Genomic DNA, 25,993 nt, shown 5'->3' on the forward strand with positions numbered 1-25,993 from the left:
GCTACAGTGTTGTTATATAATCATAATGCCCCGGCCAAATAGCCAGCTATATACATATGCCTTAAAGCCTCACTCCTGGGAAGTGCATTGGTCAGCAAATTCCCATGAGTTGACAACGCATACAAATGAGCCATGCATACTTACACCCTTACGCTAGGGCCGCTACCAGCCTTATATACGAGCATAGAAATATATATATATATGAATATAGCCGCGACTGATCGCTGCCGAGCTTTTGTAGGCAGCGCAGCCGCGAGCAACAGAATATAAAATCACTCTGGATTTGACTTTTAAAGAATAAAGTCTACATGAACAAAACAAAATTAAAACACAATAAAGATTATAAATTAAATAAAACTCCATGGTTTAAACTAAACAACATGGCGACCGTGAAGGTTCAAAGAACCTGAGGATAATGAAGAACAACAACAACAACAACAAGTAGCAAGCAAATAATCAACATCCTAATGCAGCCACCAACACCTGCGGATAATAGAACCAGAGGATAATAAACCAACAACAACAACTACAACAGCAGCAAGCAAAATAGAAGTCATGAAAACCTGTCACTACGCAAGACGACACAAAAAAAAAAAGATGATGTTCCAACCAACGGAGAACAAAATAACTGAGTGAGTTGTGTGCAAATAATGGGAAAACGCGGAGGTGTAAAAAATAAGGTGAATAAAAGAATAGCACACATTAAATGGCTATTATTTTCTAAAACACCGCCTCCCGCGTGGTCTACTGCACAAAAGTTGCAGGCCGAGATTGACTTTTTAAAAACAAGCCTCGCAGAGAGACGCCCAATTGTTGCAACACACTCACATACAATACAAAATATAACCAAGCCAATAACAAAGCTTCAACCACCGCCAGCAAAAAAAAAAAAGATACCGGCGCTGGTAAAGACGTGCCCAGCCGTCTGTCCCGGACCACTCTACTCTACGGCATGTAACTTCACATGCCCGAAGCCCAGTGCGAAGATCAGCACCGACGCCGCCTAAACCGAATAGACCCCAAAGGACATCAGCCGCAGACCCCTGGAGTAACCTGTGCAGCCACCACCGGCCCGACAGCGCTACAAGGAGCGCACAACAAATAAGATATATTTTTTTTTTATGCACTGCGTTGCATTATTAATGTACTGCGTTACATTATAATTATAAACGACTTTATGTAAAATTGAGCGGAACTTTTTCCGCCCAATTAGAAGTGTAGCCCGCAAAGCTATGCGAAACAATAGGCAGGATAAATGTAATAAAAACAAAAGCAATATAATATAATACAAATAAGATAATAAAAGAAAATTTTGCAAAAGCGTGCGAAACCATTTTCGCTCGTTTAGAATTATAGCCCGTAAAGCTATGCAAAACAATAGGTAGAATAAATGTAATAAAAACAAACAAAAAAAAAAAAACATATAAGAAATAATAAATGAAAAGTAATTCTATTAGTAAATTCAGTGAGGAAATAGTTGATAGTTATACATGTCGGAGATAAGATAGATTTAATTCAAATAATATTTACTGATTAATTATAAGTTAAGTGTATGGTCTAAAAGGAAATAAATGAGCATTGAAAATGAAGAGAGAGAAGCTTATTAGAATAAGAGCGCGGTAGGGAAAGAGAGTAAAGCCCTGCTGAGCGTGGCGCAATGATGGAAGGAAGGAAGTGGAATGGGAAGGCAATCGAGAACTGCCATCGGAAGTGAAAGGTCATAAGGAAGAATATCATTGCGACTCGCTGCGTGTGCAAAATAGAAAATGACTGAGAAAAACGACCAACATTTCCCGACATCAGAAGTGGGATCACCGCCCCTACAAGATAACTCGGAAGATAGCTGGCGCAGACTATTAGAATCGCAAAATAAAGTGATAACCGAACTATTAAAAGCAACGCCGCAACCTGACACGCGCGCCGCATCCGCGATGTTACCGATATTCAACCCCGAAGCTGCAGAAGCCGACGCGGCAGCATGGTGCAAAACGGCGGATATGATTTTAAGTGAACATCCACAAGAAGGTGCATCCTTGGTGATGACGCTCAGAAAATCGCTACTCGGTAGTGCATCGCAGTGGCTTTCGCAAATTTGTTTTCCCGGAATGAGCTGGTCGCAATTCAGAGATTTGTTCATGGAACGTTACGAAGGCAACGAGACGCCGACAGCAGTGTTGCTCAACATGCTCAAGGGACGTCCTAATGCAAATGAATGCCTCTCGGTGTATTCAAGCCGACTAATTACATCGTTATTGACCAAGTGGAAATCAATGACCCATGAGGAGATCGCTATATCCCTAGTCTTGGCTCATGCTTCCCAAATCGACCCCAGACTGCAGCGTGTAGCGTTCACCACAAACATAAAAACACGTGCTGAACTGCAACAACAACTCAAGGCGCACACGTTCAGCAGAAATTTAGAATTTTCTGCATCAGAGGGACCCGAGAGGAAGAGATTCAAAATGCAGACGCCGATTAGATGCCATAATTGCGGAAAACTTATACATAAGGCAATGGAGTGTCGCAAGAGGAGAACAGAAGAACGAAACGAGACTAGACATGGCGAAAGCAACAACAGGACAACGATGGTACGAGAGAGATCAACAATTACTTGCTTCAAGTGCGGCGGCGTTGGACATATCGCTTCAGTGTGTATGAGAGGAACAGCAACAGCGAGCCGAAGCAGCAACTAAAGGAGAGTAGACATGTGCGCATTACATCAGCCAAATGGGACTGCAATTCAATTTGGTGAGAAGTTTCCATTTTTCTTTGATTCTGGATCAGAATGCTCTTTGGTTAAAGAAACTGTTGGCGCCAAGCTGGCTGGAAAGAGAATCCATAACATGGTTGTTTTGAGAGGCATAGGCGACAATGTTGTCAAGAGCAATATGCAGATTCTGTCCACCATACAAATTTCTAAATTTAATTTTGAATTGTCATTTCATGTAGTAGATAATAAGTGCCTCAAATATGATATGATAATTGGACAAGACATTTTTGAGCTTGGTTTTGGAGTAACTTTAGTAAGAGATAGATTCGATATCTACAAAACTCAAACCGTATTGTCTGTAAATAATGATAAAAATTTAAACGAGATAGATCATAAAAGTAATGTTAATTTGGAGCTAAGTAATAGTGATAAGTTAAAATTAAACGACATACTGGCCAAATATTCCAAATTTCTCATTGATGGCATTCCGAATAGACGTGTTACGACAGGTTCTTTAGAAATCCGTTTAGTGGACGTAAACAAAACAGTACAGAGACGACCATATCGTCTTAGCGAGAGTGAGAAAGAAGTAGTAAGAGAAAAGAAGTAGTAAGAGAAAGAGATGGCGAGCTAAAACCCAATCCTCGAAAAATACAAGCACTAACCCAACTTCCCATAGGTTTAGCATATTACTTTAGGAAATTTGTCCCACATTTCTCAGAAGTAATGAAGCCTCTTTATCTGCTAACATCAAAAATAAACGCATTTGAGTGAAGCGAAAAGCATGAGGAAATTCGAAAAAAAATTATTAAGGTGCTAACTAGTGATCCCGTTTTGATCATATTCGATCCAAATTTACCAATAGAGCTGCATACGGAAGCTAGCGCCAATGGGTATGGCGCTATGCTATTGCACATGGTAGATGGTCAGCGCCGTGTAGTTGAGTATTACAGTAAATGCACCACAATATCCGATTCAAAATATCATTCGTATGAACTCGAGACATTGGCGGTGTACAATGCGATTAGAAATTTCCGACATTATTTAAGCGGCAGAAAGTTCACAGTATATACGGACTGTAATTCTGTTAGTGCAAGTCAAAAGAAAGCGGCATTGACGCCGCGAGTTCATCGTTGGTGGTCATTTCTGCAGTCATACGAATTCCAGGTGGAATATAAAAAAGGGAGCCAAATGGCTCACGTTGACTGCTTGTCTAGGAATCCCGTCACCATAGTAGAGCAGGAAAGTTTGAGTAAGGTAGTGGAGGTACTTGGCAACTATAACCCACAACTGGCTTATATCCGAACAGAAGCGTGATCAAGACATATCGCAAATCATGACCGAGTTAAATAGGGATGAAATGCAGAAAGAAACAGCTAATTCTTATGAAATCAGGAATAGTTTGCTGCATCGTAAAATTCAAAGAAATGCGACGACACGATGCTTGCCAGTCGTACCCAGGGCATTCAGGTGGTCGGTGGTTAATCATGTTCACGAAGCTGTAATGCACTTGGGGTGGCAAAAAACCCTAGATAAGATTTACGAGCAATATTGGTTTGATGGAATGTCAAAATACGTGCGAAGATTTGTAGAAAATTGTGTGGCATGTAAATTGTCAAAATCGGTGTCAGGTAAAATACAATCGGATACAATCCCATTCCCAAAGTAGAGATACCATGGCATACGGTGCACATTGATATTAGTGGGAAATTAAGCGGAAAAAAGGACGAGAAGGAATACGTAATAGTTCAAATTGATGCCTTCACCAAATTTGTTTACCTGTACCACACGTGGAACTTGGACACGGTGAACTGCATACAGTCAGTAAAGTCTGCGATCTCAGTATTTGGTGTTCCTAACAGAATTATAGCGGACCAAGGTAGATGCTTCACGAGTAGCGAATTTCGAAAATTCTGTTCCAATAACAAAATTGACCTTCATGTAGTAGCAACGGGTGCCAGTAGGGCAAATGGCCAGGTGGAGCGCGTTATGAGTGTGCTAAAGGGCATGCTAACGGCTGTAGAGACAAGTGAGCGAACATGGCAAGAAGCATTGGGCGAAGTACAATTGGCAATAAACTGTACCATGAACCGGGTAACTAACCATAGTCCATTAGAGCTGATGATTGGCAAAGAAGCGAGACCCTTGGGAATGCTCACTGTAAATGAGGAAGAGCGTGTAGATCTGAATAAGGCTAGGAAGGAAGCTAAGGAAGGCATAAGTAAGAATGCTCAGTATGATAAGGCAAGAGTAAATAAAAAGCATGCTCAGGTAGCATAAAATTGGCGATCATGTATTGCTGAAAAGCGAAGAGCGACACCAAACGAAGTTGGATCCAAAGTTTAAGGGACCATTCGAAATTGTACAATTGCTAGATGGTGACCGATATTTGTTAAAATCATTGACAACTAGAAGGGTGTATAAATACCCGCATGATAGTGTGCGTAGTGTGCCTAAAGATCGAGAGACCTTGGAATTTGAAGAAGAGCTTGACGACGGCAAAAAGTAGTGCGTGCAAGCAAGAGATCTGTGACCCAAGAGGGGTGTGAGGGAGAAATTTTATGCAGAAGAGAGCGTAGTACTCTGATTTGTATGAGAGAAGCCTGCTAAAATTATGATTTGATGATAAGTGAATTGGTAACCAGATGATTGAGCTTGAGCGGAAGAGAGCGTGTACTCTAAGATATGTGAAAGAAAAGAAAGTTATCCTGCTAAGCTAATCTCTGATGGATATCCAAGTGGTTGGGTTTGTACGGAAGAGAGCTTGTACTCTAGAGAATTTGAGAAGTGTTATCCCGTCAAACTAACGCTTGAAGGCACAAGAAGTGCAATTTATTTTGTTTTGAAGTATAAGTAAGCTTTGTCATCATAGGGATAAGCTAAGTAATATAAAATACTGACAATGATGTGTTCTGATAAAGCTTGTACTATGCAAAGCAACACGAGGACGTGTTATAGTCAGGAAGGCCGTGTCGGAGATAAGATAGATTTAATTCAAATAATATTTACTGATTAATTATAAGTTAAGTGTATGGTCCAAAAGGAAATAAATGAGCATTGAAAATGAAGAGAGAGAAGCTTATTAGAATAAGAGCGCGGTAGGGAAAGAGAGTAAAGCCCTGCTGAGCGTGGCGCAATGATGGAAGGAAGGAAGTGGAATGGGAAGGCAATCGAGAACTGCCATCGGAAGTGAAAGGTCATAAGGAAGAATATCATTGCGACTCGCTGCGTGTGCAAAATAGAAAATGACTGAGAAAAACGACCAACATTTCCCGACATCAGAAGTGGGATCACCGCCCCTACAAGATAACTCGGAAGATAGCTGGCGCAGACTATTAGAATCGCAAAATAAAGTGATAACCGAACTATTAAAAGCAACGCCGCAACCTGACACGCGCGCCGCATCCGCGATGTTACCGATATTCAACCCCGAAGCTGCAGAAGCCGACGCGGCAGCATGGTGCAAAACGGCGGATATGATTTTAAGTGAACATCCACAAGAAGGTGCATCCTTGGTGATGACGCTCAGAAAATCGCTACTCGGTAGTGCATCGCAGTGGCTTTCGCAAATTTGTTTTCCCGGAATGAGCTGGTCGCAATTCAGAGATTTGTTCATGGAACGTTACGAAGGCAACGAGACGCCGACAGCAGTGTTGCTCAACATGCTCAAGGGACGTCCTAATGCAAATGAATGCCTCTCGGTGTATTCAAGCCGACTAATTACATCGTTATTGACCAAGTGGAAATCAATGACCCATGAGGAGATCGCTATATCCCTAGTCTTGGCTCATGCTTCCCAAATCGACCCCAGACTGCAGCGTGTAGCGTTCACCACAAACATAAAAACACGTGCTGAACTGCAACAACAACTCAAGGCGCACACGTTCAGCAGAAATTTAGAATTTTCTGCATCAGAGGGACCCGAGAGGAAGAGATTCAAAATGCAGACGCCGATTAGATGCCATAATTGCGGAAAACTTATACATAAGGCAATGGAGTGTCGCAAGAGGAGAACAGAAGAACGAAACGAGACTAGACATGGCGAAAGCAACAACAGGACAACGATGGTACGAGAGAGATCAACAATTACTTGCTTCAAGTGCGGCGGCGTTGGACATATCGCTTCAGTGTGTACGAGAGGAACAGCAACAGCGAGCCGAAGCAGCAACTAAAGGAGAGTAGACATGTGCGCATTACATCAGCCAAATGGGACTGCAATTCAATTTGGTGAGAAGTTTCCATTTTTCTTTGATTCTGGATCAGAATGCTCTTTGGTTAAAGAAACTGTTGGCGCCAAGCTGGCTGGAAAGAGAATCCATAACATGGTTGTTTTGAGAGGCATAGGCGACAATGTTGTCAAGAGCAATATGCAGATTCTGTCCACCATACAAATTTCTAAATTTAATTTTGAATTGTCATTTCATGTAGTAGATAATAAGTGCCTCAAATATGATATGATAATTGGACAAGACATTTTTGAGCTTGGTTTTGGAGTAACTTTAGTAAGAGATAGATTCGATATCTACAAAACTCAAACCGTATTGTCTTTAAATAATGATAAAAATTTAAACGAGATAGATCATAAAAGTAATGTTAATTTGGAGCTAAGTAATAGTGATAAGTTAAAATTAAACGACATACTGGCCAAATATTCCAAATTTCTCATTGATGGCATTCCGAATAGACGTGTTACGACAGGTTCTTTAGAAATCCGTTTAGTGGACGTAAACAAAACAGTACAGAGACGACCATATCGTCTTAGCGAGAGTGAGAAAGAAATAGTAAGAGAAAAGATTTAAGGACGGCAGTGACAGACTGTGCAGAGATTATCAAGAACTCAACGCAAATACTGTGTCAGATAGATACCCCTTGCCATTAATATCAGACCAAATAGATCGCCTACAAGGCGGTAAATATTTCTCTAGCCTAGACATGGCCAGTGGCTTCTATCAGGTGCCAATTCACCCCGATTCGGTTGAGCGAACTGCATTCGTGACACCAGAGGGTCAATATGAATTTTTAGCTATGCCCTTTGGCCTCAAAAACGCTTCGTCAGTCTTTCAACGTGCCATAGTTCGAGCTTTAGGGGATTTGGTTAATAAATATGCAGTAGTCTATATCGATGACGTATTAATTGTTTCCAGTACTATAGAGGAAGCATTTGACAGATTGGAAACAGTTCTAAGCGTATTATCCAAGTCAGGCTTTTCCTTTAACATTAAAAAATGCAAATTTCTGCAAACGGAGATAGAGTACTTAGGTTTTCTTATAAGAGATGGCGAGCTAAAACCCAATCCTCGAAAAATACAAGCACTAACCGAACTTCCCAAACCAGAATCAGTCACACAAACTAGACAGTTCATAGGTTTAGCATCTTACTTTAGGAAATTTGTCCCACATTTCTCAGAAGTAATGAAGCCTCTTTATCTGCTAACATCAAAAATAAACGCATTTGAGTGAAGCGAAAAGCATGAGGAAATTCGAAAAAAAATTATTAAGGTGCTAACTAGTGATCCCGTTTTGATCATATTCGATCCAAATTTACCAATAGAGCTGCATCATTCGTATGAACTCGAGACATTGGCGGTGTACAATGCGATTAGAAATTTCCGACATTATTTAAGCGGCAGAAAGTTCACAGTATATACGGACTGTAATTCTGTTAGTGCAAGTCAAAAGAAAGCGGCATTGACGCCGCGAGTTCATCGTTGGTGGTCATTTCTGCAGTCATACGAATTCCAGGTGGAATATAAAAAAGGGAGCCAAATGGCTCACGTTGACTGCTTGTCTAGGAATCCCGTCACCATAGTAGAGCAGGAAAGTTTGAGTAAGGTAGTGGAGGTACTTGGCAACTATAACCCACAACTGGCTTATATCCGAACAGAAGCGTGATCAAGACATATCGCAAATCATGACCGAGTTAAATAGGGATGAAATGCAGAAAGAAACAGCTAATTCTTATGAAATCAGGAATAGTTTGCTGCATCGTAAAATTCAAAGAAATGCGACGACACGATGCTTGCCAGTCGTACCCAGGGCATTCAGGTGGTCGGTGGTTAATCATGTTCACGAAGCTGTAATGCACTTGGGGTGGCAAAAAACCCTAGATAAGATTTACGAGCAATATTGGTTTGATGGAATGTCAAAATACGTGCGAAGATTTGTAGAAAATTGTGTGGCATGTAAATTGTCAAAATCGGTGTCAGGTAAAATACAATCGGATACAATCCCATTCCCAAAGTAGAGATACCATGGCATACGGTGCACATTGATATTAGTGGGAAATTAAGCGGAAAAAAGGACGAGAAGGAATACGTAATAGTTCAAATTGATGCCTTCACCAAATTTGTTTACCTGTACCACACGTGGAACTTGGACACGGTGAACTGCATACAGTCAGTAAAGTCTGCGATATCAGTATTTGGTGTTCCTAACAGAATTATAGCGGACCAAGGTAGATGCTTCACGAGTAGCGAATTTCGAAAATTCTGTTCCAATAACAAAATTGACCTTCATGTAGTAGCAACGGGTGCCAGTAGGGCAAATGGCCAGGTGGAGCGCGTTATGAGTGTGCTAAAGGGCATGCTAACGGCTGTAGAGACAAGTGAGCGAACATGGCAAGAAGCATTGGGCGAAGTACAATTGGCAATAAACTGTACCATGAACCGGGTAACTAACCATAGTCCATTAGAGCTGATGATTGGCAAAGAAGCGAGACCCTTGGGAATGCTCACTGTAAATGAGGAAGAGCGTGTAGATCTGAATAAGGCTAGGAAGGAAGCTAAGGAAGGCATAAGTAAGAATGCTCAGTATGATAAGGCAAGAGTAAATAAAAAGCATGCTCAGGTAGTAAGGCATAAAATTGGCGATCATGTATTGCTGAAAAGCGAAGAGCGACACCAAACGAAGTTGGATCCAAAGTTTAAGGGACCATTCGAAATTGTACAATTGCTAGATGGTGACCGATATTTGTTAAAATCATTGACAACTAGAAGGGTGTATAAATACCCGCATGATAGTGTGCGTAGTGTGCCTAAAGATCGAGAGACCTTGGAATTTGAAGAAGAGCTTGACGACGGCAAAAAGTAGCGCGTGCAAGCAAGAGATCTGTGACCCAAGAGGGGTGTGAGGGAGAAATTTTATGCAGAAGAGAGCGTAGTACTCTGATTTGTATGAGAGAAGCCTGCTAAAATTATGATTTGATGATAAGTGAATTGGTAACCAGATGATTGAGCTTGAGCGGAAGAGAGCGTGTACTCTAAGATATGTGAAAGAAAAGAAAGTTATCCTGCTAAGCTAATCTCTGATGGATATCCAAGTGGTTGGGTTTGTACGGAAGAGAGCTTGTACTCTAGAGAATTTGAGAAGTGTTATCCCGTCAAACTAACGCTTGAAGGCACAAGAAGTGCAATTTATTTTGTTTTGAAGTATAAGTAAGCTTTGTCATCATAGGGATAAGCTAAGTAATATAAAATACTGACAATGATGTGTTCTGATAAAGCTTGTACTATGCAAAGCAACACGAGGACGTGTTATAGTCAGGAAGGCCGTGTCGGAGATAAGATAGATTTAATTCAAATAATATTTACTGATTAATTATAAGTTAAGTGTATGGTCCAAAAGGAAATAAATGAGCATTGAAAATGAAGAGAGAGAAGCTTATTAGAATAAGAGCGCGGTAGGGAAAGAGAGTAAAGCCCTGCTGAGCGTGGCGCAATGATGGAAGGAAGGAAGTGGAATGGGAAGGCAATCGAGAACTGCCATCGGAAGTGAAAGGTCATAAGGAAGAATATCATTGCGACTCGCTGCGTGTGCAAAATAGAAAATGACTGAGAAAAACGTCCAACATTTCCCGACATACATATAATTATAATCTTAAAAAAAAAAAACAATGGCTATAGTTGACGTTAAGACAGTGGATTCCACTGCTAACGTCATAAATAAAGTTGAGCCAAATAACATTAATTTGGAATTTGTAAACATTATGCTGTTATTAACACTGTGCGACAAAAAAAAAAAAAACGAAATACACTTGGGAAAGGAGATAGTGTAGGTTGTTAATCTGGTCGAAGAGAACTCAAAAATATTTTTTTTATATTTTTGGAACCCTCCAATTTTTATTTATTTAAAAAAAACCGTTTTTCGGGACTTTTTTGCGCTTAATTCCAGGAATTCCTGAACGCGTTTTTTTCAACCGATTTCAAAATTTTCGGTGTTTTTCAATAGTTAAATGTTGTAGCTTTTGAAAATAAAATATATCTTCGATTTTGTTGAACAAAAAGGACAATATTTTTACACCTGAAACTGAAGTTTTCGACTTTTATTCGTGTTTTTCGGATTTTGATTCCAGTTTTTCGGTACAAATTACAAAAATTCGGCCATTTTTGATACATATCAATGTTGCCTCATTCATTCTGAATAAAACGAGACGAATTTCATAAAAAAATTATGAAAATTGGTGAAGTTATAACGCTTTTCCTAAAAAGAGTCAATTCAACCTAGCGTGCGCTCCGGAGTACCTGTGTGTATAAGACAGGAATATGCTCTTCTTCTTATAGTGCTCCCATGGTTTTATTGACTTTTTTTTGGAAAAGCGTTATAACTTCAACAATTTTTATTATTTTTTAATGAAATTTGTATCGTTTTATTCAGTATTAAAGAGACAATATTAATATGTGGCAAAAATGACAGAATTTTTGTCAGAAGAAAGCAATATACTCTTATTTTTATACACATTGTTCCTCCGAAGCGCTCGCTAGGTTGAGTTGACTTTTTTTGGGAAAAGCGTTATAACTTCACCAATTTTCATAATTTTTTGATGAAATTTGTCTCGTTTTATTCAGAATAAATGAGACAACATTGATATGTATCAAAAATGACCAAATTTTTGTAAGTTGTACCGAAAAACTGGCATCAAAATCCGAAAAACACGAATAAAAGTCGAAAACTTCAGTTTCAGGTGTAAAAATTTTGTCCTTTTTGTTCAACAAAATCGAAGATATATTTTTTTTTCAAAAGCTACAACATTTAACTATTGAAAAACACCGAAAATTTTGAAATCGGTTGAAAAAAACGCGTTCAGGAATTCCTGGAATTAAGCGCAAAAAAGTCCCGAAAAACGGTTTTTTTTAAATAAATAAAAATTGGAGGGTTCCAAAAATATAAAAAAAATATTTTTGAGTTCTCTTCGACCAGATTAACAACCTACACTATCTCGTTTCACAAGTGTTTTTTCACTGTCGCACCGTGTAATAGGTGACGGCGGAATCCGTACAGACCCAGAAAAGGTGTCTGCGATTACCAACTTTCCTTTACCAAAAAGCTTAAAGAACTTGCGAAGCTTTATGGGGATGTGTGGATGGTATCGGAAATTCGTGCCAAATTTTGCGTCTCTATCTGCTTCTTTGACGGACTTGATGACTACAAAACGAAAGTTCATCTTGACCGAAGAGGCTATAAGAGCGTTTGAGAGGCTAAAGCAGTGTCTTAGTGAAGCACCTGTTTTATGTAGTCCAGACTTCGCGAAGCCGTTCGCTATACACTGTGATGCCAGCAAAAAAGTCGTAGGAGCTGTATTAGTGCAGGTTTCAGACGAAGGCGATGAGAGACCGATTGCTTTTGTTTCAAAGAAATTGAATAAAGCTCAGAAAAACTACACAGTCACTGAACAAGAATGTTTAGCTGCTATCGTCGCTTTAAAGAATTTTAGAGCATATGTTGAGGGTTTGAAATTCAAAATAATCACAGATCATGCTTCTTTAAAGTGGTTGATGTCGAACCACGATTTAAGTTCCCGATTAACTCGGTGGTCGTTAGCGTTACAAAGATACGTTTTCGAGATCGAGCATCGCAAGGGTTCACTAAACGTTGTCCCCGACGTTTTGTCTCGTGTGAACGAAGAGGCAGTTGCTGCCATAGATTTGACGGAAGGACTTATTATTGATCTGGACTCCGAATCATTTAAAACGGAGGAGTATAAGAAGTTGGTAAAGAATGTAAGAAAATAAACGGAATTTCTCGGATCTTAAAGTGGAAGACGGTTATTTGTATCGTAAAGCGGAACACTTAACCGGGCAACAGATGCACGACGAATACGCATGGAAGCTTTGGTTACCAAAGGAATTAGTGCCCAAAGGTCTTTCTCTAGCTCATGATAGCTCCTTGGCCTCACATGGAGGCGTACACAAAACTATCGAGAGGATTAGGCGATACTATTTCTGGCCTGGTCTCGTTTCTGACGTAAGAGCCTATATAAGCGCTTGTGAGGTTTGCAAATGCACCAAGCACCGAGGCTAACGCCTCGGGGCGTGTAGATAGATCGGTCATATCCGCCATTAGAGCGTGTATACGCCCGGACCAGAAGGATTGGGATGAAGTTCTGAACAGGATATCCTGCGCGCTGAGGTCTTCCATACACTCCAGCCTGGGAACAAGTCCGTACTACATGGCTTTTGGACAGCTTATGGTTACCTCTGGTTCTACCTATTCTCTGCTCCGACGTTTAAATTTTTTGAACGATCGTTCGCTACGATTTGACAGGCAGGATTCTTTCGAAATAGTTCGCAAACAAGCATGCGAGAAAATGTACAGAAAGCACGAGGAAAACAAGAAGCGCTATGATCTCCGTACTCGTAATGTCACGTATACTGAAGGTCAAGAGGTATATCGACGTAACTTTAAGCAAAGCTGCTTTCAAACTGAATATAACGCCAAATTCGTTCCAATGTTTGTAAAGTCTCGGATTCGAAGAAAGATCGGTAACCTCTACTATGAACTGGAAGACCTTCAAGGAAAAATTGAAGGTACATATCACGCTAAAGATATTCGGCAATAGCTTCAGTCGGAATCAGTCTAGTGTATTCTCTCGATCATACCCTAGTCTGATTTTAGCGGGGGGGTTTTGTACTGGGGACTGAATTCAAAGAAAAATTTCAAATGGGGGGAAAAAAAAAGATAAATTTTGATTTTTTTTTGTTTTTATATTTGGCGCCAAAGACCCTAAGTGTAGATTACCGATTAGGTAAACTAAGAGTTGCCAACCGAGATGCAGCCTCTTATCAGCTGTATGCAGGTATGCTCTGGAAAGCTGTATTTACCTATGATGGCGCTATGTTTGACTGACGTATATTTCCGCTCTGGAATCTTAGGTTCTTTTCGATCGAACCTTTCGATCTTTTCGAGCAGAAAGACCTGTGAAAGTAAGTTCCTTGCCTTGGCATGTGGGTTGCTCACACATAGGTTAAATTCTTTTTGGGTTATTTCTATAGATTTACCCAGATAAACCTGCCTATTCCGCCAACCCATTCCCGCGGAACTATCTAGGATAGCCCTTATCTAGGAGAACCCACCTCCACGTGGATCATCCATCGGCCCGGCATCCAGGCAGAGCAAGCCCTAAGCCGGCCCAGCGATTCGCAAGTGTCCCGCGGAGCGCCTTATTCATCCTATCGAGGGATCGGCAACTCCGTGGGCCAGCATTTTTTTGGATGTGAAAAGGGGCAAAAAGCCAAGTGGAGAAAAATGTGAAGAAATTAACCTAAAGTCCCCAAAACCACGTGCGCACTGAGAAAAATATAAGACAAAACTATAATGGAAAATACAAAATAATAAAGATCAATGCTTGTGAACAAAAACCCGTGAAAATATAAATGAAAATGTGCATAAACGAAAATTAAATTTTTCTTTTTTTGGTTATACCAAAATTTTTGAGAGAAATACACTGCAAACAATGAAGTGACAATTTGAATAAACAAACCTTTAAATATAATGAAGCTAGAACAGTGCTAGAAAAATACTATAAAATAAATAGAAGGTGAAAACAAAAACCTAACAAAAAAAAAACGAAAAAAAATAATAAATAGTTAAAAATGTTAAAAATAAAGAATAAGTTAAAAAAATAAAAAAAGTATATAAATAAAATTAAAAAATGTGAAAACGTGCGGCAAAAATTAGAAGGCTCTTCGAAATGTAAATTTGATTATTTTATTTTTTCTATATTTTTTTGGTTTTTTTTTCTTTTATTTTTGTTTTGGTTTTGCATGGAAAAAAATTAGGTAGAGATCGAAGTGATAAGAGCATAAGTGCAAGAATGCACAGAAGAGTGTACTTGTGTGAGTTTGGTTTGATAGAGCAAAGAAACACTGAAAGAAAAGCTCTGATGTTTTATACAAAAAGTTAAGTTATTTGCGTCTCAGAAATTTCCCAAAAAAGTATGGGAAAAGCCCCCCAAAATTCTGTTTCCAGCACGCCAGCGCCGGGAGATGGATCTTTCGTCGTGGGATATGCAAGTGAGTTTGTTTTTCTAAATTTATATTCAATTTTTACAACAAAAAATAACTGCATGCAATTATTATTCTTTTTTTTGTTGTAATTTAAATTCCTCACTAAAACGAATTTTGTGGGATAGAAAGATGATAAAAAGAATCAGAGAACGGTTACATTCGCCGCGAGCTTATCTTTTAGTCAACAAGCTTTGGCTACACTGAGAGAAATTTTTTAAAAAATTTTATTTAATTTAATATTATTTAAATAAAAACAATTAGAGATGGTCCGATGACAGTGAAAACATGAAAATATTAAATCTAAAAGAAAATTTTGAATACACTAAAAAAAAAAAATATTTGAAAAATTTTAATATTGGTTTAAAAAATTTTTTTTTTTTTTTAATATTAAATAAATAACGCCGATTAACAATATAAATTAAATTTATTCTCGAATATTGCCTGCCAGGTTTATTGCCACAATTTGCCACGTTTAGAGTAGGAATTTAAATTTTTTGTTACTTTTTAAAATTAATTATGCCATCATTACTTTAATATTTTTAATACTTTTTAATATTAATACCTTTTAAATAATTCCTTTATATTTAGTTTTAATTCATTTTTACAATTACTATTTTTCTGCACACTAATTTTGAATATTTGAGTACAATCTTTGGTTATAATTTTCTATCGCACAAAACAAAAAAATGTATCTTTTAATTATTAACTTTTATAACGTTTGAAGAAATAATAATATAATAAATAACTAAACCCATAACAGAAACATGCTGTTGTTTCTCAGGTCCTAGGATATGAAGGGATCCTCAGAGCCATGCTCGAGCGGAGGGGGTCGTCGGATGGGTAGGGCATAAAGCGAACACCACTCCAGCTGTGTATCGCAACCTTTTTTTTTTATTTCTCACCTCTTTCTCCTTCCCTTTCTTCTAGTTTCCCTGAAATTGTCCTTCTGTTCTTCCGGTTATCGTTTAGCTATCTAGGAATTTTCACAGTTTTCCTGTTTGAATATTTTTTTTGTCGCAGCACGTTAAATTCGATTTCTTATTAATAATAATGTGTAGTTGGTGTGGGATTCTGTACGGAGCAAGACCACCACCCCCAAAGCCGACGAGCTAGAGCCGGAAAATTAAAGCGTTCCCCGCAAGTACAGAATCCAGGATTGATCGCTACTACCGTTACACGTTACAAATATTACATTGAAACAATTTAATAGGTTTTAATGAAATAATAAAAAAATGGAAGGGAAACAGCTTAATTTTAGAAAAAAATCAGTTGGCGGATCAAAAAAAAAACACTACTACACTATTTACAGAATTGAATTTGCCACGGCTAAAGAACTTGTCAAAACTTTTTCATTCAGACTCCCAGCAGCTTCACTTTTGCCCGATTCCTACCTAAGCACAAATACAAGCTACAGGCTATGCTTTTCTACACGCCGACTTAAACACAACAAATATTTTTTATACCAATAAAAAACGGTCGTCCATGACTGGGGAACTCTTAGCCTTAGAAAAGGTAATTGATTTTTCAATCGTCAAGTAACTTGGCGGTTAGCCATTTAAACGGATAGCATTGGTGCTATTCATGCAATTCATAATTGCAATTCCAAAAACTATATTGCCTACAATATCCTTAGTAAAATAGATAATTGCCCTTCGGGCTAAAGCCACATACCCAGCCATATGAATATCCAACAAAATGAAGTTGTTGATAGAGCAGCGAACAACGCTACCACCCACGGCTCCTTTGTACGAACATAGGTCAGTTGGACTTTGAATAATGCCATGATTACAAAAAAACCATGGTTTTGGAATATGGAACGTTTTCGACCGCCTGGATACGAATTCTCAGTGTTCACGTTTTTGACAAGTATTATCCTGCAAAAATGAAAGTTTTTGACAATTCTAATTGTGAGACCTGTAATTCCATGGAAAATATTTCGAATATCATTTTAAATTGTTTCAAACACACGAACATTCGCCGAAATTATCCAACACTACTAAAATATAACAATATTTTTCGATTTTCCGCAGACGAACCAGTTGACAACTACACATTCATAATTATGTTTTCACAACAACCGAACATCAATATCTAAAATACCCGTAAAGATAGGACCAGCGTAAATTTATTTCAATGAATAACTTTTCTTGAAATAAAATCTTACAAATCGGCTGTAGTGTTAACCAGTATTAACGGGGAGGCTACATAATTCTTCCACCTCTACGGACAGGAAGTAACCTAAAATACAGTAAAACAAGAAAGGTAAGCTAACTTCGGGCGGAGCCGAAGTTGATATACCCTTGCAGTTCAGTCGCAGTCCGCTAGGTGGCGCCACGCATCTTATATTATTAGATATATAGCAAATCGTATATAGTCGGCCGATCCTTATGAAATTTGGCATATTGAAAGAGTTTTGCCCAAAGAGTAATCTGTACCAAGTCCCATCTTTCTAACTTAAAAAACACCAAAGTTATGCCAATTCCGATCGTTCTATGACAGCTATAGGATATAGTCGGCCGATCCTTATGAAATTTTGTACATAATATATTTTGGTCAAATATAACATATGTCCCAACCCTCTAACTTAAAAAACACCAAAGTTATGGCATTTCCGATCAATCAGTTATATGGCAGCTATAGTATATAGTCGACCGATCCCGGCCGTTCCGACTTATATACTTCCTGTAAGGAAAAAAAGGATTGGTGCAAAGTTTCAACTCGATAGCTCCAAAACTGAGAGACTAGTTTGCGTAGAAACCGACAGATAGACAGACGGACAGACGGACATGCTCATATTGACTCAGGAGGTGATCCTGATCAAGAATATATATACTTTATAGGGTCGGAGATGTCTCCTTCACTGCGTTGCACACTTTTGCATAATGCCTGAAAAGTTAAAAAAATCCAAAATTTTTGCTGACTTCAAAACGAAGTCGAACGCACACATATAAAACCGTGTATGTGAATGTGTAAGAACGCATACATATAAAGACCATACCGTCCAACCGGCCAAGAGACGCTGCCGCATAACAAACGGCTCGAATCGCGGGGATAAATACGAGAAAGTTTAAGAGAAGAGCAGGAGTAAGATATCACGAGGTATAGTGTTGCACAGATAAGGCATTTAGTATAAGGGATTTAAGATTGTTGGTGGAGTAATGTGACAAGATGTGGTAGAGACCATTGTATTCCGAACATAATACCCTCAACGAATCGTGTTGGGCATATGTCGAACTACAATGGCTGAGGAGTAGAGGACGAATGTTTCTAGTCCTTCTACTAGGAACGATAAAATTGAATCGTGTTAGTAAATGCTGGCTGTGTACGTTACCATAAATAAGATTATATAGAAATATGACACCCAGCATCGTTCTACGATTTGCTAAGGATGGTAATTTGATTACCAAAAGTTTACTATGATAAGACACACGATCCATACTCACGAATCGACCAATGATGTATATAAAGTTTTTGTTATGTTCGGGTCATTAAATTCTTTTGACCATCTTTTAATAAAACCAGGCACACCCATAGCTTTACTAACCATGGTGGATATATGGTCGGTAAATTTAAGTTTCAAATCTAGTAGGACACCTAGATCGTTAACCTGACTTAATCGTTCTAAGGCGTTCCCATAGAGAAAGTACATTGCTTGGTGAGGACTAGATCGATAAAATGACATGCGGTTACATTTCGATCCATTAAGCTTTAGGTTATTTGCTAAACACCAATTTTGAAATTTATCCAAATCGGACCAAAGTCTAGATTGGGCGCTAATGAAATTATACTGAATCTTAACATCATCAGCGTACATATGTACAAGTAAGTCCGTTAAGGCAAGGGTAAAGTCATTAATAAACAGAGTAAAAAGTAAGGGTGGCCAAGATGGCTTCCTTGAGGCACCTTAGATGTAGCGTAATACCGAGGTAACACCTTTAAAGAAGACACGTTGGATTCTCCCAAATAAGTAGCTCGAAATCCAGGTAAGAAGATCAGTTGACAATCCCAACAGACTGAGTTTACTTATAAGAAGTTAACAGAGTCAAATGATTTATGTAGCGTGATTTACTTTAATGTAAATTACGTTTGTTTGTAAGCCATTCCGGAACCCATCTGTGACAAAAGATGTTAGCTCCAATAAGTTGGTAGTGATAGAGCTGCACTTCATGAAGTCATACTGGCACGGTGATATTAATGAACTACATACATAAGTGTGGCAAATGTGGGGTGATTAATTTTTCCAAAAGCTTTGAAATTACTGACAATTTAGAAATGCCTTTATTATTGATAAAAGATAGGCAAAATACAAGGTTGGCTGATAAGAGTAAGGCTAAGCCAGCTATTGCCAGATCAATGTTCACATATGAGTTCTCAAAAGTAAGCAGAGAAGGAAAATATAAATTAAGAAGTCTTTGATTTATTTTAGTAAATAACTTTATTTATTCGCTCCGCTGTTTAGCGTGAACGATTTATTATTTAATAATAATTAATAAGTTTTGGTTTGTCTTAGTTAATTAGTTTTCTTTGTCCGCTCCGCTGTTTAGCGTGAACGATTTATTAGGTAATATCTATCCACGTGGTTTTGTGGGTTGAGTTTTAATATGAGTCTTGCGTGGTGATGACCGGCGCATTTGATCTACAAAAATCGACTGAACTAGGTACAGAAATGTTCTTATCTCTAATGTTAAATCTACTGACGAAAACATAGTACCGAAATATTCTTATCTCTAAAGCTCTTCTTACAACTACCCAAATAAAGCTTGTCTTACACTACTTCCCAAGATCGGGTCTTACGACTATATGAGAAAATATATTAAATAAATTTGCCGCAGGGTGATTGTGTTAACTCCTCCCTTTCTTAGTCGAAGGCTGTCCTCAGACTTCTTAACTGTGAGGACTGGAACGATGATCTTGAAAATGTTTAGGATTCCTTTGTCTATACCGCTGGAGTGTTTAAGACCCTTATTAAATATTAGATATTCTAAGCTTAAAATAATAATTAAATTCACAGTAATAACTACAAAAATATGAAAATATATAAAATATGAAAATTTGTTTTAGGGGTATTTGTAGAACGCTAATTGATTGAAAAATCTCTGTTTGCGCAGGCTTTGAAATCATTAGTGTAGCATTTCTCTTTGGCTATGCTAAAGAGGATGACGCAAAACAAAACAAAAAAAAAATATATATATTAAGATTGGTCAAATGTTTCATTGATAAACGTTTGCAAACTTTGTTATCAGTGTTTTAGTGTTTTTTTTTTTTTTTGCGGTTGTCAGCCCAAAAGATAAACAACAAGACTAAAGAATTTAAACGATTAATTGATGTTCAATGATTTTAACGTAAATTGTCTTTATGCACGACCCTCCCCTTTATGAGGACCGTTGTCCCAAGGTCTGCTTCGATCGTTTCTGTCCTATATCGTGGGGTAAGTTTATTTCCCAGACGTTTGTTCAATTTGACTAGGACGGTTTCTCCCACCTCAAAAGTTCTGTCTCGCCTTGTTTCGTTTATTCTTTTTAGCTGTATCTCCTGAGCTTCTTTAACCTTTCCTTTGATTTCGTCTGCAAATTCAGGAGAAATTGAATGAATAATGTCGATCGGCCTTTTATCTGTCACTGAATGAATTGTTTTGTTGTATTCGATAGTGGCCTGAAGTATGAGGTTGACCGTATCGCTCATGCCTCTTTCAAGTTTCAGGCAGCGAGCTATTTCTAAAAGCGTGCTGTGGAACCTTTCCACCTGCCCATTTGAAGTGCTATGGAGTGGTGGTGCGTTTGCTATCTCAACATTAAATCTATTTGAAACAAGTGACCTGATTGACTCGGAATTTATAGACGGTTCATTGTCACAAAATATAGTCTTTGAATGAGGATAAAAGTTCATCAACTGCATTATTGCAGGTTCTATATCAGTTATGGTTCGAGAAACTATGGGTTGCACAATAGCAAATTTAGAAAATTTATCGATGCATGTCAAAAAGTACTTTCTGTCTGTGGAGAAAATATCGATGTGCAAGGTCTCGCCTACGTGTGAAGGAATAGGTGTAGTGCCAAGGATTTGCTTCTGCGGATGACGGTCGTATTTGGCTTTTTGACATACCAAGCAGTTAGCTACAAAACTAGCGGCTAATTGTGACATTTTAGGGAAAAAATAACTCTGAAGAATTAGCTTTACATTTTCTTGCGCGGCCCTGTGCGCTCTGTTGTGCTCTGTAGCTACAATTTCTTTTTGTTCTGCGTTATTATAAATGTCAATGACCATTTTTTTTGTGTGTCGAAAAGTTGTTGCTGGGAACTCATCTACGAGACTGTTCTGAATCAAAGCAAGTACGGGTAATTCGCAGTGTAGTGCATTAACAACATCCTGCTTGACCACATCACGAATTCTCCCTAGTAAAGTTTCCTTGTTCAAAAATTGGATAATATGCCTTGACTTTCTTCCAAAAATAATAAAAGAGCGGGTTAAGTCTGCTGTACCTTCTTCTATAACTATCTGGTTCCTGAAACAATTGACAGGCTTGTCAATTGTTTCGATGGTATATGTCAGTGAAATTTCGCTATGTATTGTTGCGTTGTCTGACTGGGGGTCGTTTTCTAAAACATGGATGGCCTGCCTGGATAGTGCATCGGCAACAAAGTTTTCTTTCCCTGGCTTGTAGAAAATTTGGGCATTATGCTCGTCTATAAACGCCTTCCACCTTTTGATTTTAGCATTTGGGTTCCTATCCGATACGGCGAATGTTAACGGTTGATGGTCTGTATAAATGTTTAAGTTTTTGACACCATACAGATAGTTCCTAAGAGACTTTAAGGCCCAAACGATGGCCAGAAGTTCTCGCTCATTTGTCGCGAAATTAAGCTCTCTATCCCGTAACGTTCTTGAAATCATTGTTATAGGCTTGCCATCCTGAGAAAGGACTGCACCCAGGCCAAGAGCCGAAGCGTCCGTAGTTAGGTCAAAGGGTTTCTTGTAATCAGGATACAGTAACATTACATTTTCAGAAAAAAGAATATTCTTAAGCTTCTCAAAAGCAAAACATTGTTTTTCATCAAAGCTAATTGGAACCTTTTTAGACTGGCTGGCGGAGATTTTTCCGTTTTCCCCCTTTAAAATGTCAGTTAGGGGTTTTGCAACCGATGCGAAGTCCTTGATAAAGCAGCGGTAATAGCTTGCCAACCCTAAGAATGATCGAACACTGAACAAATTTGTGGGTTGCTTATAGTTTTTGATAGCATCTACTTTACTAGGACTGGTTGTAATACCTCCGCTAGTTACTGTAAATCCAAGATATTCTACGCTTTCTTTAAAAAAAAAAGATTTGTCTTTAGAGACCCTCATGTTGGTCTTAAAAAGTTTCTCCAGTACCCACGCAATGTCATTCACGTGGTCCTCCATATCTTTCGAAAAAATGATCACGTCATCAACGTAAACATAGCATGACTTCCCTATCTGGTATCTAAGAACATCATCTATGGCACGTTGAAATGTACTTGGAACATTTTTTAGGCCAAACGGCAATCTGCAAAACTCATATTTTCCATTTCCAATTGAAAAGGCTGTTTTCTCCCTATCCCTTTCCGCCAGCAGGATTTGATGGAATCCCGATTTAAGGTCCAGGGTTGTAAAATACTTGGCCTTTCCCAAATTTGACAGGATGGATACTACATTTGGTATAGGGTACTTGTCGTCGACTGTTTTTAAGTTAAGCTTCCTAAAATCAATGACCAACCTTTTTTTCGTATTTCCCTTTTCATCTGTACCTTTTTTATCGACTACCCAAACTGGATTATTGTAAGGTGACGTCGAGGGCCTGATAATTCCGTCTTTTAACAAATGTTTTGTCTCTTCATTTACAAAATCTGTTACGCCTAGGGGGTACGGATAAAGTTTTGAGTATACGGGTTGATCGTCTTCGGTACGTATTGTAGCTATAATATTGGTATTATACGGCAGTGCTTCTTCCGGCTCTGCGAAGACAGCCATTCGGTCTCTAAGCATTATATGAAATTTATTGGATATCCGGTTTGGTACCACAATGTCATTGATATTGGTGAAATTTACACTATTACACCTCAAAAATTTAATTGGCTCGACTTCATTGTTGATTTTTAGAGTTTTGGTTTTAAAATCTAGGATTGCGTTTGTCTGCGTTAGTAAGTCAAGTCCTATTATTGCGTCAAAGCTCGAAAGGTCTGGGAGAATAAAGAAGGGAACATCTTTATTAAAAAGATTAATAAAGCATTTATATTTTACCGTATTGCAACCATGTAACGATTTAACTGAAAATTCTTTTTGTACTGGTGTGGTGTATTTTAGTTCGGGAAGGGGCTGTATGTAGTTTTTTGAAGCCCCGGTGTCGATCAAAAGTTTTATGGTTCGCCCTGCTATCTTTCTTTCTATGTACGGTAGCAGGGACCTGTGGCTAAAAAATGAACATTATCATAACATGTGAGCTCGTCGTCAAAATCTTCAACTGCCGCTTCGGCCTCCTGATGATAATCGTCGGCGTTTTTCCTACCTTGACCTTCCCCATGAGCTAAGTGATTAATCCTTTGCTGTTTTGGTCCTGTAAACCTTGCAGTGCCACTATTTGGTCTCTTTGATGCTTGTGCATAACCAGTGTGTGCTTGAGACTGACGTGCGTTCTGTTTAGGTTGCCATGCGTTTTGGTTGTGTGTTGGCCATTCATTATTTTGTTCAGATGCCCAAACATTTTCTTGCAGAGGTGGCCAAACATTTTCCTGAGTCGGAAAATGTGTTTGCCTAAACTTATCTTGGCCCGTTCGAATAGTGCGCATAGAAACATCCTGATTAATTGACTGGCTGCGACCTTGCCTTTCCTGACTATCGTATGTAAAATAAGGGTTTTTGTTTTGAATGGGCATAAATGAATTTCTATCACTATCGTTGTGTCTATGATCGGTTCTCTGACCTCTGTCTCCTAATTTTCTCGAGTAATTAAGGGCGAATTTGTAACGCTCATTATTAGACTCAACCTCTTGCGCCAAAGCAAGTGCTGTCGGTAGATCTTTTGGGCCTTTCGCAAAAAGAATATCACTCAACGTTTTCTTTACTCCAGTTATAAACACACGCAACGCGTCAACCCTGTACTTTTCATTTAGTGACATCGCCAAGGCATTATCGGATGTCATTAATGTCTTGTTAGTAAGTAGGGTTAATTTTTTTTCGACTTCGTCGTAGAATTCAGTAAGTGTCATGTCACCCTGCCGTAATGTTGATAGCTCCTGTTCAATTAGATAAGCCGGCTTTTTGTCGGCATATGTAAAATCAAGACGGCTGATCATTGCTTTGAAATTTAACGGCGTATTAAAAGAAGCCAACACCGTGTTTGCTGAGCCTTTTATTTTATTTCGCATAATGCCAAGAGCTTGGTAGTATGTTGAACTGCCCTCGTATTTTTCAAAAACTTTAAGCGCGACATGAGCCGCTTTCCTCCACGACACATAAGTTTCACATTTGCCCTCAAAGTCTGGGAGAGACTTTATTATATCCAAGGGTTCCTTACACACAACACCTTCTATGATTACGGCATCTGTGTAAGTTTCCACCTCTGGGGTTTCAACTGTAAGTTTTTGTATTTGCTCACTAAGCTCCTGTAATTTTTTTTCAAATGATTGTTTTTGAACTGCAAGCGCACCGCCAACAGCACTTTCTACGATCGTTTTTAACTGAGCTTCTCTTAACTCCATTTCGCTATCTATATTTGTTTTTGACCACCAATTATTTTCTGAAGAGTTGTTTTCCTTTGAACTCTCTAACCGCCGCGACTGATGGACTGACCATTTATTCAAATTTAACAGGAGGTCGTCTAAAATTATTTCACTGTCGCTCATGTGTTTTTGTCGTCAATTTGCACAGATAATAATATAATAATAGATAATATAATAATAGTGAATATGTAATAAGGAATATGAAAATTTTGAATCATTCAATATGCGTTATACTTACAATGAATTAAGATGGTTTATACCAAACTTATTTGCTTAACAATATTTTCTAATTTAAATAGGTTATTAAGTGCTAATTATATTTTATACTAGTTTACTATTTTGTATTTTATGAATTGTAGGTTGTTGTAGGATGTTGTAGGTTTTTGTAGGTTGTTGTAGGTCCTTGTAGGTTGTTGTAGGTTGTTGTAGGTTTTTGTAGGTTGTTGTAGGTCCTTGTAGGTTGTTGTAGATTGTTGTCGGTTGTTGTAGAGTAGCCGCTGCTGCCGTAGTTGTCTCTGACTGCTTTCTTCGTTTAAAAGCTTTCACTGTTCACTTTATATTCACTTTACTTTATTGCACCGGCCTTTCGACGAGTTTTGTTGGTTTCATTTATTGAAAATAAGTTATTTGTCGTAGGCTCGAAAATCCGTTTGGGCGCCAATTAAGAAGTCTTTGATTTATTTTAGTAAATAACTTTATTTATTCGCTCCGCTGTTTAGCGTGAACGATTTATTATTTAATAATAATTAATAAGTTTTGGTTTGTCTTAGTTAATTAGTTTTCTTTGTCCGCTCCGCTGTTTAGCGTGAACGATTTATTAGGTAATATCTATCCACGTGGTTTTGTGGGTTGAGTTTTAATATGAGTCTTGCGTGGTGATGACCGGCGCATTTGATCTACAAAAATCGACTGAACTAGGTACAGAAATGTTCTTATCTCTAATGTTAAATCTACTGACGAAAACATAGTACCGAAATATTCTTATCTCTAAAGCTCTTCTTACAACTACCCAAATAAAGCTTGTCTTACACTACTTCCCAAGATCGGGTCTTACGACTATATGAGAAAATATATTAAATAAATTTGCCGCAGGGTGATTGTGTTAACTTATACATGTTTCCGCTATTGATGATGTTCTTTAAATTTAATAGGTGCTTTGTATACCAAGGCGGATTATTCGAAGCGGGCGGATATTTCCACGGCACGCAAGCGTCAAAATATATATATTCAAAGCGAAATAATATTAGTGTAATTCAATGTTCATATGC

General features: G+C 38.4%; 1 protein-coding gene across 1 annotated transcript; it reads left to right on the plus strand.

Moving 5' to 3' along the window:
* The first annotated feature begins 13,154 nt into the window (after nucleotides 1–13,154).
* LOC123257688 lies at nucleotides 13,155–13,618 on the plus strand. Its single transcript, XM_044717535.1, has one exon. It carries the CDS (start codon nucleotides 13,155–13,157, stop codon nucleotides 13,542–13,544), a length of 390 nt encoding a protein of 129 aa, XP_044573470.1. The 3' UTR covers nucleotides 13,545–13,618.
* The last annotated feature ends 12,375 nt before the right edge of the window (nucleotides 13,619–25,993 follow it).

This window comes from Drosophila ananassae, chromosome XR, assembly GCF_017639315.1.
Source record: "Drosophila ananassae strain 14024-0371.13 chromosome XR, ASM1763931v2, whole genome shotgun sequence".
Taxonomy (NCBI): Eukaryota; Metazoa; Arthropoda; class Insecta; order Diptera; family Drosophilidae; genus Drosophila; species Drosophila ananassae.

Bases quoted from the DNA above. Each gene is read 5' to 3' on its own strand.
- LOC123257688 (XM_044717535.1), top strand. From the start codon at position 13,155: ATGGCTTTTGGACAGCTTATGGTTACCTCTGGTTCTACCTATTCTCTG.